Source organism: Tamandua tetradactyla, chromosome 1 (genome assembly GCF_023851605.1).
Source record: "Tamandua tetradactyla isolate mTamTet1 chromosome 1, mTamTet1.pri, whole genome shotgun sequence".
In the NCBI taxonomy this organism is placed as follows: Eukaryota; Metazoa; Chordata; class Mammalia; order Pilosa; family Myrmecophagidae; genus Tamandua; species Tamandua tetradactyla.
This window is the reverse complement of record NC_135327.1, coordinates 89,989,957-90,005,846: the sequence shown is the minus strand read 5'-3', so window position 1 is coordinate 90,005,846 and position 15,890 is coordinate 89,989,957. Positions and strand designations below refer to the sequence as shown.

Sequence of the window (15,890 nt, the reverse complement as noted above, 5' to 3'; positions counted from 1 at the left end):
GAAGTCTCCAAACCCAGATGGCTCATGTAAGAATTCTATCAAATAATTTAAGGAAGAAATAATACCAATTTTATACAACTATTTCAGAAGGTGGTAATAGGTGAGATAATACTCCTCAACTCAGTAAAGCTGGTATTACCCTATACCAAAGCCACAGAAATAGTTGCATTCTGAACATACTCTTCAGCACCTAGCTTTTTTCACTTAAAATATTTTGAAGGTTATTCCCTATCACTTCATTTAAAAATTCTCATATTTTTCCTAACCTTCTGATATCACTTCAAACTTAAAGATATATTTCTCATTGCAATAGTAGAAGCATCTCCCAATTATCTCAGGTTCATCAATCACTTATATTTTTCCCCATTTGCTTTGTCATACCAATATGTAAAAATAAAGATCCATCTCCTTTTTTAACTTCTAAGAGAAGTTATCTAATCTTTACTAAAATAAATGTAATTCAGAAACCCCAAAACTAGATAATCTCTATGTAGGGGTCCTCTTAGCACTAACATTCTGTATACCTAGAGATTAACAGTGTGAAAGAGTTCTGCAGACATATTTTAAAAGACAAATAGAAATATAACCCTACCAGTAGGTTCAGATTTTTTTGCCCAAGGGAATGGAATTTAGTGTTTAAGCATCTATTTCCATGCTGTATTAAGCATTTAACTTAACTTTTTTCTTTTATTTTTTTATTTAGCATTTAACTTACTTTTAATTCTTATTTTTTAATAAAAAAAAATCCCACTTCATTATAGGTACATCATGTCAAATGTTACTGAATTTTTAGTGATTTGTTGCTATTATTTAATTTCTGAAGCCATTTCGCCACACTCTCTCCCTACTTCAAGTATCAACTTTTGAGATAATGTTCTTTAAAGCAATGTAGACCTGAGGCAGATGGCACTGTATATTTCTCTGTTTAGTGCAACACAGTTTCAGATGACAACAGCAAATTTTCCAAAAGCAGCATAACCACCCTTCTCTGTATGGGTAGTTAACAGTTATCAGTTTGGTCTTTATGGTGAAAAATAAAGAACACATAGGACCTTTTTTAAGCACTGCAAATGATTCTGATGCACAGCCAATATTGAGAAGCTCTGACCTAGCACTGTGGATATTAAGGAAACAGTTTGATGAATACCTTCAGAATGCTTAGGAGAACAGGCTCTTAGACCAAGAAGTGATCCAGTTACCTATAAGATAGGACTATTTTGGAAAGGGGTTATTTTGAAACTAGAAATTTAAATGATATTTTTACTAACTGTTATTGGTATGTTCCAGTGAAGTAACATTACTTAGTGTTGGTCTTTTGTTGTTTCTCAACAAAAATAAGGCATTTTTCCTTTTGTTTTTTCCTCCTTTCAACCCAGGCCAGTCAGTTGGAGGAGCTTTTTCCACTGCAAAGACAGCCATGTCTTCCTGGCTTTCTACTTTCACCAGTTCTACCCCGCAAAGTCTCACTGAGTCACCAGATGGAAAGCCCTGAGCAAGGCATCCAAGGGCTGTTGTTGCTTTCTTAGGTTTTAAGTGTCCCTTGTCTGTTTGCTTCTCCCAGACTGTTCCTCTTCATCAGCCACAGGTCCACAGCAGGGGACCAATAACGTCAAACTGTTTACATGAACGGTTACACTTTGTCTAAATGAATGTCACAGGTTGCTGAAAAGATGAAACCACAACCATTGCAGGGATGGCTTTCCAGGTTGGGGCTTAAATTGACTGCTTTTATTTCAGTCTGAGCCTGATTAAAATACACAAGGAAATGAACCTGCTAATGAATTTTGAGTTCTGATTTTGTACATTTGTCTACTTTAGAAAAGTTGTTACGTATGTAAATTTTGTTCTCTTTTGCTGTTTGAATATCCAGGTGGTCATTGTAATTTATATTTGCTAGAATTAAGTTATATTACTTATAATTTCTCTGAAGTTGGCCCTAAAATGTGCTTATAAAGTTAAGGGGCAATACAGTCCAGTCCTTTATTTTGCTGAGCTATATGATGATTTTTTGTTTGTTTTCTCTCCATAAAACACATTTATCAATTCATTTTCTCCCAGAAATATAGAAGTCAAGGTTGGTATTCCTGAGTGTGTTGTGTTTTGTTTTATGTTTTTAACCAAATCCTTAAAAACTTGTTTTATGTCATCAGGGTTTATCACTGTGCTTGCTTCCTCTTCCTGATTGTGCAAGTATATGTGCAGAATAATAACATAGTGATGGTTATAATGATGTTCAAGGAGTTTAACATGAATGTCTCTATCGGGCAGTATTTAAAAGAGCTATAAGATAGTTTTATCAACTGTAGTCATACTGGAATCTTTTACAAACATTTTTTAATCCAAAGTTGTGCCTTCTGATTTCTTCTTTTGAAGTGTTTTCCACTGGGCATTTATAGACATAGGTTTTTGTTAGTGTTATTCTTTATAAAACTTTTCAAGGAGCTTAGCCTTCCTACTTCCCTGACTGAAAACCCTTCTATAATCAATTTCTATCCCCTTCTGAAAGTTCTTTATAAAATATATAAAATAGAAGTCTCCATCTTAGCTCTTAGAAAGCAAGAGGTAAGAGAAGAAAACTGCAGCTATCATGTCTGTCATCTGTTTCACAAAGGACATCTCCTTTCACCTTAAATGTGTGTATGTGTGCGCGATCTACTGATTTTTACACATTTGAACGTCATGTGCTGGCCATGCCCACCTCCATTTGCTTTTCAAGGGGACTTTGAATGGGCGTTCTCAGGGAGTACTTAGAGAAGGGGACAGACTGCCTTTTTTAGTAACAAAGCATACTTGGAAAATACATTGTAAGTATAATCTACTTATGATATAGAGAGTATTATGAAAATAAGGGGCCTAATTAAGAAAGACACTGATTATATGTAATTTATCCCTTATGAAATATTTCTGTAAGAAGCAAATCCTCATAGGCTATGTGAAATGGACATAGGGACATAATGTAAATGTGTTTTATAACACAAATTCAGAAAGTCTAAGCATATTTTCATTTGTGCATAATCAGTGATTATAAATTAAAGGGTTTAATATGAAAGCTCCATTAACTCCACTTCTACTAGGAAAGTTAACCTCAGGAAATAATATCTGAATAGAAGAAATAATGCCAAACAAAACCTTAAAAGGTAATATAATTGGTGTTGCACTGAAACTATGAAGAATTCATTCTAACATATTTCATGAGGGCACGTCATTAGTTGACGTGTGATGTTAGTGTGCAATATCACTTCAGTGGTCAGAAGTTTACTGAGTGCACTGTGAGGGGTCAGCCAGCAAGCTTTTGATTTGTCGTTTTATTTGTATGCTTGTATAATTGGGGTAAAACTCCATTTTGCACTATTCAGAAGGACTCCAACCCATACTTTGGAATCTCACTGAATTAAAAATAGTTACATGAAGTCTAACTTTGCTTTAGTGCCCCATTTGAATATGCATTTTACTTGAGCTTTCTGTTAATGTTTCTGGTTTGGAATTCAACTCTTAAAGTAGTCATTTAACTGGCTTCCAAAATAAAATGACTATGTCAGAAGATAGAATTTTTATCACAGGAATGGTCGAAAGACCATACCTATATTTTCTTCAGGTTCTGGAAAGTGCTGTAGTTTTCAGGGAACATATGTCGTCTTCTTGATGACAGGAGCCCCAGGGTAGCCAGCACAGTTGAAGGCAGAAAGTTTGTCCCCTTGTCCTATGAGCCCATGTACTTCAGACTTGGATTCCAGGCCCCAGCTGAGTGGCTAGCCCATATGCAGTAGCTTCTGTCCAGGCACTAGTTTTGTGAGCCAAAGGTGCTGCCACTGGTCAGCAACATATCTGACTGTATATCCCTGCTAAAGGTGTGTTTTCTGGCCATGCTTGCTCCAATGCTTCCTAAAGCTTTGGGTCTAAAGGACTAAAAAGTATTTGTAAATAGGTCTGAGGGAGTTGGATCAGCCAGCCTCTCGGTGTGCCAGGCACACATACTCTGTCTATAGCTTGATGTTGGCCTCATTGCTGCCCAAAAACTTTAAAGTAATATTTGGAAAAAGTCCCTAGTGTACTTGAATTCCTTCGAGGCATAGTAATGACAATGACCTAGGGAAGGAAGAAAGTGACACTAATAGTATCATGGGTTAGGCGAATAGAAAAGTTGTGAGATAAATTTAGGCTTGGAGTTATTTTGCAGATTTATTTGGCTCACATAACCAGTATGAAGAGTCTATCCCAAAATCCACTAGTGATTCGCTAGCTCCAAAGCTCTAAAATAATTCTCATCTACTTTTTGCTGTAAGAAACAAAGTAGCAACATATTTTGGCAGCAAACCAGAGTATGTAACATGACTTCTTCAACCTTATCTTGCTTTCCAAGTTCTTTATCAAACGTTTGATTTGTTTAGAATAATTGACTTTGGAAAGCCAATTAGGAAGGGAGAGGAGAAATGAGAAGTTGTTGCAAGACTGAGGAGCACAAGGGACTTGAAATCTGAATGAAAATATTTTGAGAGCAGTATTTAATATGCTAAAGGTTATAAGAATTCTTTTAGAAAAAAGTTAGAATTTTAATCTACTAGTTACATGTTTTTAAATGAAGCTACGTTGTCTCCCTGGCAGGCAGGTTTTGTTTTTATTTTATATTTTGTGGAGAAGAGTTATGAGTCAGGTATCACCAGTGATACATTTCTCTCCAGTACTGGTGATGAGGTTGGGAGCTCTCTGCTCTGTAAAGGGCTAGTGTGTTCTCTCTTAACTGCATGAATACTTGCTTGAGCAGTTTTGGAAAGTAGCCCATTAGGATGGTAGCTGCTAAATGTTGCCTGCTGTTTTATTGGGGAGTTAGTTGAGACTCTTGAAATGGTAAACATCTGCATGCTCTGGATCCTTTCATGCTTTTCCCACCCAGATCCCTGATAACTTTTAAAGGTGGTGGAGGTTGCAGCCCTGATTTCTAGGGGATGATTATCATTCCATGTGGCATAATGTGCTGCTAGGAATTTTCTCATTCCAAGTCTTTAGCCTTCATAGCATTGGAACTGTTTCTTCATAATCCAGCAGCCTATAAATATTTATCAAAGACAAAGAAAAGGAATGAGGATCTTTATTCTTTTCATATAAATGATTTTCTACACATGGCTTCTTGCTTTCATTATGAAGAAGCAGCAGCTAGCTCCCTTGTATAGTAACTCTAGAATTAAAATTGTGCCCATATAAGGGATCAGATATATTTTATAAAACTCTAAAGCAGTTTTATTTCTGTGCTGTTGTAATGTTTACCTTTTTACTTATATTAATTAAACATAGAGAAACTATATATTTAAATCATGTAAATGAGACACAATTTAGGAGTCTTTTCCAATCTTATTTTTCATCAGCTTCTTACACACACTGTATGCTGCTCAAATTTTTTTGTGTGTGCAATAGAAGCATTTGAACATTTCAGTCAGGTACTGAGCCAGAAAGGGTGATTGAAGTTTTCAGAAAGCTTCTGTGACTAGAAAATATTTTGTTGATTAGAAAATATTTTGTTGTCTTCTTGAAATATTAATAATTTATAGCTGAAAAATAGGATCAAGACTTGTGTTTCAGGCTCCTTGGTCATTGCTTCCTAAATTTAGGAAGCATTCAATTAAAGAGTTGCTGAAGGCATTTAGTAGTTATAAAAATACTTTAAATATTTGAGATTAAAGGCTTTTCCACAGATTCTTTCCAAGAAAGTTTAGCTTAGAAAACTTAGAACGTTTTCTAAGGAGGTTTAGCTGTGACACGTTTTGATAAAAAAATTAGTTCCTCTTTGCTCTAGTAGTTTGATAATTTGTGCTAGTTCTTGTCATTTTTTAAGTGTTAAAATTATAAATCGAATCTAATCTTACTGAATTGTGAAACTTTGCTGTATGTTTATTTTATGAAAAAATGAGAATAAAATTATCCTGTTTGTCCTGAGTACAGTTGTATGTGACTTCTCTTTCTAGAAGTGCCATGCATGTTGTCATTGTGGTTTCTGGCCTGCTTCACAGTTGAACAGGAATGCAGTTCCATTTATTAAGAAACTAGCATGCAGAATGAAATAAAAGAATCACTGCACATTTAATCTCTCATTGATATTGCTTACAGCAGAGACCCTCAGCTGCTAAGATGTTGACCTCCACAGGAAGAACTGCTCTGGGTGCTTGAGCCCCTCAGCTTCTGTGGTCTGTTAAGTGCACAGTGCTGCACAAAATACAGACAAACAGAGGTTGGTAATGCAATAATATCTCATCCCATGCTTTACCAACAGAAACTCCAGGGGATAGGACATGGTCCTGAGCAGCCCGTTTTTCCACCTGGACTGGTAAGCTTCAAAATAGTCCTTGACATTTCCACTGAGGACTCCCAGCACATTTGCATATAGAGCTCCGTGTACTGTGGTTCCTTTACAGCTATCCCTTTTTGTTGTTCTCCTTTAAAACGGTGGCTTTGTAATACACTTCACAGCAGACACAGATATACTTCCTTACCCCCTGGAAACTGTGCTTATGTGAATGATGGTGCCAGGTTAAGGTTAAGTTAGCAATGTTCTTTGACATGGACTGTTAGACTGGAGCCGAAAAGATGACTTGAGGACAATAGAGCTTTCCAACATCCTCTTCCTTTTCCTGAGGACCTATTCAGACTGGCTTGAGGCTCTGACATGGTGATGTGATAGTTCCCTGTTGTCTCCCAAGTAAGAGCCGCCTGCTTTTCATTTGTTAGAGTGGGAGTTGTAAAAATTAAATCTATTAACATCTGGAAGAAGTAAATAATAGAGCTTTTCTTTTCAAGGAAAAACCTGTGTGAAGGATTTCTCTGCGGGAGTAATCTGCTCAGGGTTGGGAGACCACACTGTAGCAGGACTGCTCTATTTAACTTCACAATCACCAAATCCCCAACCATACTTCAAGCCATATGACTGACAGCCCACTCCAGTTAGACTGCTAAGGGCTAGTCATCAGGCTTACATACACTTTGCATAATCATGGAACCAGGAGTTCAGGAAGGTTATGCTCTTTGCTCTTGATCCCATGAACACCTGCATTTGAAACCACTGACATCCCATCATAAAATAAAATTAGGATTCAAATATTTAGAAATGTGATATATCCCTTGCTGTGCTGGTCTGCACTCCTGGTGCTCATAGATATGGACTGGACCATGGAAAACTGATAAAAGCCCCTGATAAAATGTTCATTATTGCTATATGATGAGTACATAGGCTTCATTAGGTTAGTCTGCTTTTCTGTTTGTTTGAGCGTTTCCCTAATGACAAATTCAGAGCAAAAAGCTACTTGCTACCCGTTAAGTAATGATGAAAAAAAATTTCCTGTGGACGACCAGCCACTATCACTCTTAACTCTACTTATCCCTGCCAGGCAACTATCTTCAATACTTTAAGGAGAGTTAAAGCCTTAGGTCAGTTTCTCGGTATCAAGTCAGTGTATCTGCTAGTCCTGTTCTGAATATGTGTGGTTCTTGCCCTTTCTCTTCCTTGAGAAGAGACTCTATCTTGAATTCTTCTTTAGAATTAGCTTTAGAGTTAGCTTTAGAATGGAGGGACTAGAAAATAACAACAGAAAAAGGTATTTGTTAGTCAGTCAACGGGTTCTCACTGTTCCTTCTTTGTAATGCACATACATTTCAGTTCCATTGCTCTCTAGCTTTGTTCACTTCCATCATTCCCTTTGTATTCTGCTTGGACCTTTAACTGGTATCCCTATCTCCAGTCCCTCCTCCCCTGCCGCACCCCAGATTCATCTCCCTAAAACATCTAGGGTATTTTTTTTAACTTTTTTTTTATTGTGTAGTATAACATATATACAAAGCAGAGAAATTAAAAAGCGATAGTTTTCATAGCCCTCTTCAACAAGTAGTTACAAGACAGATCCCAGAGTTTGTCACAGTCTACCCTACAGTTCTCCCATATTTTTCCTTCTAGCTACTCCAGAACATAGGAGGCTAGAGGGCTTAAATATTTTTTTTTATCACAATTGACTTTTTTTCCTTCCTTTTTTGTGAAAAACAACATATATACAAAAAACTAAATTTCAAAGCACACCACCACAATTAGTTGTACAACACATTTCAGACATGGGTTACAATTTCACAATTTTAGGTTTTTACTTCTAGCTGCTCTAAAATACTGGAGACTAAGATAACAATTTAATGATTCAGCATTCATATGCATTTATTAAATCCTGTCTTCTCTGAATAACTCCACCATTAACTTTGATCTTTCCATCCCTCACTTTAGGGGTGTTTGGGCTATGGCAATTCTAAATTTTTCATATTGAAAGGGTCTGTCACTAACATGGGTGAGGAGATGGAACGGTCTGATGTTCTGGAGAGGCTGGGCTAGGTTTCAGGATTTATCTGAACCAGGGACCCATCTGGAGGTTGTAGGTTTCTGGAAAGTTGCACTAGTGCCTGGAACCCTTGTGGAATCTTACAAATTGTCGTAGGTGTTCTTTAGGATTGGCTGGAATGGTCCTGGTTGGGGGTTGGCAAGTTATGATAGGTAGCAAGGTCTACCTGAAGCTTTCCTCCAGAGTTGCCTCTTGACTCTATTTGAACTCTCTCTGCCACTGATACTTTATTAATTACACTTCTTTTTCCTCCTTTTTGTCAGGATAGAATTGTTGATCCCATGGTGCTAGGTTTGGATTCATCCCTGGGAGTCATCTCCCATGTTGCCAGGGAGTCTTTCACCCATGGATATTATGTCCCACATAGGGGGAAGGCAGTGATCTCACTTGCAGATTTGGACTTAAGAGAGATTGAGGCCACACCTGAGCAACAAAAGTGGTCCTCCAGTAGTAACTCCTAGGCATGCCTATAGGTAGTCTAAGCATCTCTGCTACCTACATAAACTTCACAAGAGTAAGCCTCATGATCGGGGGCATAGCCTGTTGATTTGTGTGTCCCTAAAGTTTGACCGGTATCAGGGGATTCCCTGATGGTAAGGTTTAATAGGTCCATATTTTTTTCTCCATCTAGGGCATTTTTAATTGACATTTCCTTCCATAATAACCCTCAATGTCTGCTTTACTGTCTACAGAAGTAAGTCCAGATTCTTAAGTTAGACACTCAGGGTCCAACACAAGGTAACCTGGTCTTGTTAATTTCTCCTGTACCCTGTTAATTTCTCCCTGTAATCCACAAGCTGCCCTGCCCCCCCCCCAACTGAAGCCTTTACTATTTCTTTCCTATTCCTTTGATTGTTCTAGAAACATTATTGAGAAAACCTTTTATAAACAGTAATCAGAGACCTAGGTCCAGTTGCTTCCTCAGGTTCTCCTGGGCTGCTTTGACTCCTTCCTAAAATATTTCCTAGCCTTAGAGATTTTGTAATAGTTAAACTTAATTTTTTTAAGGAAGAGAATGGATGGACACTTGGGAAACTTAAATGTGGAATATACGTAGAGAAAAGAGCCTAAAACATGTACTTTCTTATAAAGCAAACATTCTTGCAACCTGGCAACCCATGATGTTGCCAGCATCTAAAAAGCCGCACCCCTTGTACCTCTCCCAGATTGTAGCTTAATTCCTTCCCCAAAGGTATTTGGTATTCTAGCTTTTGTGATAAACACTTCCTTGTATCTCCTACCTCCTTTGTTTCTATCCCAAACTATGTAGTTTATTTTTACCTATTTTTGAGAATGTATTGATGGGATCATACCATTTGAATTCTTTTTTTTTCCCCCTGCTCAATTTGGGTTTTAGGAGATGATTCACTTTCATTGCTCTGTAATACTATACCATTGTACAGTTGCAGCACAAGTTATATAGTCTGTTGTAGGTGGATATTGGGTTCTTTCCACCATGGGACTAATGTGAACAGCAGAGCTAATTCCAACCATCCTGGTGTACATTTCCCAGTGCACTGTGCCCAATTCTATAGGGTATAAATGTAAAATGTAAAACCGAAGGGTCATGGGAATATGTAACTCTTCAACATTTTTAGTTGATGCCAAATTGTTTTCCAAAGTGCTTCTACCATTTTACGTTCCCTACCAAAAGGGCGTTTGGAATTCCCTTTGCTCCACATTGTCTCCAGCACTTGGTACTGTCAGACTTTTAAACTTTTGTTAATCTGATGGGTATGAAATGGTACCTGATTGTGGGTTTTAATTTGCATTTCTCTGAGTACTAGTAAGGTTGAGTACTTTTTCACCTGTTGTTGGCCATTTGGATTTCCCACTTTTGTTAAATGCTCATTCAAGTCTTTTACCCATATTTCTGTTAAGTTGTTTGTTTATTTCTTATTTTCTTCTTTGTCAATTGTGTGCGGTGAAAATATCTATTCTGTAACTTGTCTTCATTCTTTATGGTATCTTGATGACTAGAGTTCTTAATGTAGTCAAATTTATCAATCTTTCCCCTTATGACTAGTATTTTATGTTTTATGTAAGAAACATTTCTCTACATAAGGTCTTGAGGATTTTCTCTATAACCTTCAAAAAGTTTTAGTTTTTGCCTTTCACATTTAGGACTTTATCCGCCTAGATTTTTTTTCTTTTTCTTTGGGTGCTAGATGAAATGGGAGTCTAATTTCTTTTATTTTTTCCCATATGAATGAAAGTTTTACCACTTTTATTTTGCCAAATGAGAACTCTTTTTAAAACTTACCTTCTGTTATCACTATCACTTCATACAAAGACATTTTAATACCGAAACATAGGAAGAGCATAGGTTCAGAATAAAGGAGAATCCTTTAAGTCAAATACTTGAATTGTACTTATTTAATTTGTCCATATTTTTCTCTCGTTTCAGGTCTAAGCAAACTTAGTGTTGTCTCAGTATCAGTTTATAGAGATGGATGAAGAACCTTATTTTTGTACTCTAATTCCCAAACTTCAACAATCACTTAAATTTCTGGGTGTCTCCAGAACTATACTGGGCAGCCACAAATTCTAAAGACCTTTAGCCCTGTACTAGAACCTCACCCTGGCCTCCAAAGACTCAAGATTTGCACATCTTTACTACTTGCTCTGGGAAATCATTCTAAAAACTAACCCAAGCCCTTCACACTGTCTTAAACCCTGCCTTCTCTCTGGAGTATTTGAGTACTTAATTGTATCAGTGGTACATGAGACACACACAGTGTCTAGACCTCTTAAAACTTGCAGTTCAGCAGGCAGAGAGGGCAGGGTAAAGAGGTTAGAGAATGCTGGATTGAGGGTAAGCCAGGGAGCTGTGCAAGCACATCATGGATGTGCCTTTGGTAGGAAACAAGTACATGTTTCTTCTCACGGCAGCCTCAGTTGAGACCTGACAGTTATGAGGCTAGTGGGTGAGGGGGATGATGGGAGAGATTGTAAAGTAGGAAGGGCTTCTAGGGATGAGAACAGCATAGGCAGAGACTTGGAAGCAAGTTTCCAGTGTGGCTAGATAGCAAGGAGGGATGAGCAAGAGATGAAGTCAGAGAGTAAGATCTGGTCAGAATGGGGAGAGAGCCCTTTCAGCCTTCTGAAGGAGTGCGGACTTGATCTAAAAGCCAGTGGGAAAAGAAAGGGTTTCCTGTGGGCAAGTAGCAGATTTCCGGGTTTGGTGTTACATTTAAGTTCATTTAGGAGAGCACCACTGCATTCACTATGCCCTTCATTTTAGATTCAGTGATTATTTCTCTGTAGTGTTCTCTGAACCCAGCCATCCCTTGGCCTTCTTCCTTGGCTCAGTTTCACAGCTCTCCCGTCAGTGTTAAGTCACATTTGCCCCAAACATTTCCCCAGCCTTTAGCACCAAAGAACAAAATCATATGGAATGACCCTCAGCCAAAATCCAGTTATTGTGAGAACGTATGTTTTCCTTTGATTTTGGCATAGGGTAGATTAGTATGAACTTTTCATAAAAGAGGACTATGGGTGATATGGGTGGTATATGGAAATCAGTACCACCGATGATACTAGTGTCTAAGTCACTCTGAGGCAATGCGGAGACCCAAGAGACTCATGCCACCAATGCTGTATTGATGTGCTAAAATTTCTATAAAACTCGCTTTTCCTTCATGTGGTTAGCAGGAATGGGGGGATTTATGTATTAAAAAAGTCCATCTACAGCCAACAAGGATTTCATTTATATTCACTCCAGTTTATGGATTTTTTTTTTTCTGATGAACATTACCAGATGGACCATGTACTTCTGTGGGGTGTAATGATTTGGTCAAAGTAGGACAATGGAGAATTTGCTCTGTCCTAGAAAACAGTCATTCAGCAGCACTTCTAGAAACCACTGAGACTGAAGTTGAAGCTACCCCATTCTTGGCACAATAGTCCTGAATTGGTTCTTTGTACAAGATCATCCATTTAGAAACCAGAGTTACTGTGCCCTCAATATATCCTTCACTATAAATGACTTTGAAATGGAAATCCCCAGGTAATGCTTTAACAGAGGAAGATCAACAAGCATTTTGTGTGTGTGATCCACTTTACGGTCCAGGCCATCAGGACTGGAATTTTTATGTCTTCCATATTTTGCAATCTTTGAAGCGTTTTAAAGTGTGTTTCCATTAGGAATAGAGCCTTCATTTTGAGACCAGAAGTTTAAAATATTTTTATTTTAAATACCATTAATCCCATTATTTTCAGCATTTTGACTTAATGAATCCTTTGTTATTCTGGGGCCTCTTCATGAAAATGAAAGATATTAGTCTCGCTTCTCTCTGATTGTAAAGTGTGTTTCTTTTTTGTAAGTTTCAAGTTAAACTGTTTGAGTCTTCTCCCCTGAAGAGCAGACTGTGTTCCAGTGTTTCTAATACAATTCACTGAGAATTAGGAATGGGCTTTCTTTTATGTATGGTGCTTATGGGAGCTGTATCTCAGCTCATAAAAGTCAGCTTTTTCAGAGAGCCAAAGGATATATCAAAGTAGTATAAAAGTACTAGATAAAGGAATACTCCATACAAAAGACATAAAAATGCATTCCTTTGAGAACTGATAGCTAAAAACATGCTTCGCTCTACTGCAGACCCAGCAAGAATAAGTAAAGATTCACTCAGTCACCAAATCATTTCTGAGGAGTGAAGATAAGAGGACACCTGCACAAAAATGTGAGAAAAAGCAAGAAATGAGCATGCTAAAAGAGGTCCAATAAAGTGTCATGGAATTTTCAGGAAGAAGGCTGTCCTTTCAGCTGAAGCAGTCGGTGAAGACTTCCTAGAGGAGTGGCCTTTGAGTTGCTCCTGGAGTGAAGATGGTAAGATTTTTAATCGAAGCAATAAAGAAAATAAGAATTTTCAGTCTACCCTTCAGGTGGGTCCCTTGATCTATGATTAGGAAAAGAGCTGAACAGAGTAACGCTGTAAAAAAGGGTAAGGAGAAAAAAGTCTATGAGGGAGACTTCCGGAGAAGATGGCAGCTTAGTAAGGTGTGCACATCTTAGTTCCTCCTCCAGAACAATTACTAAATAACTAGAAACAGTACAGAAAAGCTCCTGGAGCCACGACAGAGACCAAACACACAGTGTACCCCAGTCTGGACCGGCTGAGAGACTCCGCTGCAGTGAGGTCCCCAAGCGGCACGCACTTCCCCGGGCCGTGGCGGCTGGTGGCTGGCGCCCCTCCCTCCCTCCTTCCCGGTCCAGCTGAGAGACTAGGAGAGGCAAGTTCCCCAAACTGCGGCGGCTGGAGGCCGGCGCCCCTCCCTCACAGGCGGCTTCCCAGGCCGGCTGGGAGCTTCGGATCAGCGGTTCCCCAAGCCGCGGCGGCCGGAGCCCCTCCCCCACGCACATCTTCCCGGGCCAGCTGGGAGCCTTGGATCAGGGGTTCCCCAAGCCGCGGCAACCGGCACCCCTCCCACACACGCGGCTTCCCGGGCCGGCTGGGAGCCTCGGAACAGCGGTTCCCAAAGCTGCGGCGCCAGGCGCCCCTCCCCCACAGACGACTTCCTGGAGGGAAAGGAAAGAGTCTCCAACAGTAGTAGAGACCGAGCCCAACCTAACACCAATAGTGGCATTAATGAACGACTTCTGACTACTAAAAACAGGCCCTCAGCTCAGGAGAAACTGATCAAGGCAGAAGTCGCCTATTGGGCTAACTGAAAAAGAGGAAAGGGGGTGAAACAGAGCCTTCTGCAGCTGTTTCTATGGAGGCTTCCTTGCCTCTGGGCTCAGCGCTGGGATGACACAGGTTGGAACTACCCCGAACGCAGAAACAGGCTGCTTTCAGGGCTCTCTACCACCTGAACCTTCCCCGCAGGAGTGGTGAAATGCAACTCAGGTGGAATCCCTCTCTCAAGGAATTCAGATCCCAGGACTTCACAATTTGAAGCCATTAAAACCAGCCTACAACCTTTCCTCTCTCTCCACCACACACCCAGCAGTGAGAGTCTTCCAAAGTTAAAGGAGGCACAACATCTTTTGCTGGTGGGACCCGCAGAAACACAAGCACCATATACTGGACAGGATAAGGAAAACAGAGCCCAGAGACTTCACAGGAAACTCTTTCAACCTGCTGGGTCCCACACTCAGGGAAATCTGATTAAATGCCCAGACGCCAGCAAAAAATAGCAAATCACACCAGAAAAATTCAAGATATGGCCCAGTCAAAGTAACAAACCAATAGCTCAAATGAGATACAGGAGTTGAGACAACTAATTCTGAATATATGAACAGAAATGGAAAACCTTTTCAAAAACCAAATCAATAAATTGAGGGAGGACATGAAGAAGGCAAGGGATGAACAAAAAGAAGACATGGAAAGTCTGAAAAAACAAATCACAGAACTTATGGGAATGAAAGATACAGTAGAAGAGATGAAAAAAAACAATGGAAACCTACAATGATAGATTACAAGAGACAGAGGTTAGAATTAGTGAACTGGAGGATGAAACATCTGAAATCCAAAAAGAAACAGAAACTATAGGGAAAAGAATGGGAAAATTTGAGCAGAGGCTCAGGGAATTGAATGATAATATGAAGCACACAAATATACGTGTTGTGGGTGTCCCAGAAGGAGAAGAGAAGGGAAAAGGAGGAGAAAAACTAATGGAAGAAATTATCACTGAAAATTTCCCAACTCTTATGAAAGACCTAAAATTACAGATCCAAGAAGTGCAGCGCACCCCAAAGAGAATAGATCCAAATAGGCGTTCTCCAAGACACTTACTAGTTAGAATGTCAGAGGTCAAAGAGAAAGAGAGGATCTTGAAAGCAGCAAGAGAAAAACAATCCATCACATACAAGGGAAACCCAATAAGACTGTGTAGAATTCTCAGCAGAAACCATGGAAGCAAGAAGACAGTGGGATGATATATTTAAATTACTAAAAGAGAAAAACTGCCAGCCAAGACTTCTATATCCAGCAAAATTTCCCTTCAAAAATGAGGGAGAAATTAAAACGTTTTCAGACAAAAAGTCACTGAGAGAATTTGTGACCAAGAGACCAGCTCTGCAAGAAATACTGAAGGGAGCACTAGAGTCAGATACGAAAAGACAGAAGAGAGAGGTATGGAGAAGAGTGTAGAAAGAAGGAAAATCAGATATGGTATATATAATACAAAAGGCAAAATGGTACAGGAAAGTATTACCCAAACAGTAATAACACTAAATGTTAATGGACTGAATTCCCCAATCAAAAGACATAGACTGGCAGAATGGATTAAAAACCAGGATCCTTCTATATGCTGTCTACAGGAAACACGTCTTAGACCCAAAGATAAACATAGGTTGAAAATGAAAGGTTGGGAAAAGATATTTCATGCAAATAACAACCAGAAAAGAGTAGGAGTAGCTATACTAATATCCAACAAATTAGACTTCAAATGTAAAACAGTTAAAAGAGACAAAGAAGGATACTATCTACTAATAAAAGGAACAATTAAACAAGAAGACATAACAATCATAAATATTTACACACCGAATCAGAATGCCCCAAAATATGTGAGGAATACACTGCA

The 15,890-nt window shown here is 38.9% G+C and overlaps 1 protein-coding gene across 4 annotated transcripts in view; it reads left to right on the top strand.

Moving 5' to 3' along the window:
* The window catches only part of AVL9 (AVL9 cell migration associated), a 184,818-nt gene that overhangs the window by 147,062 nt on the left and 21,866 nt on the right, over positions 1 to 15,890 (top strand). For 2 of the 4 annotated variants that reach the window (XM_077120360.1, XM_077120350.1), the window contains one exon: positions 1,377 to 2,960. The exons of the other annotated variants lie outside the window; for them this stretch is intronic. In XM_077120360.1, coding sequence (XP_076976475.1) covers positions 1,377 to 1,492 — 116 coding nt within the window. In that variant the 3' untranslated portion in view covers positions 1,493 to 2,960. Of the gene's footprint in view, positions 1 to 1,376; positions 2,961 to 15,890 lie in introns of those variants that run through there. 4 annotated transcript variants of the gene reach the window in all.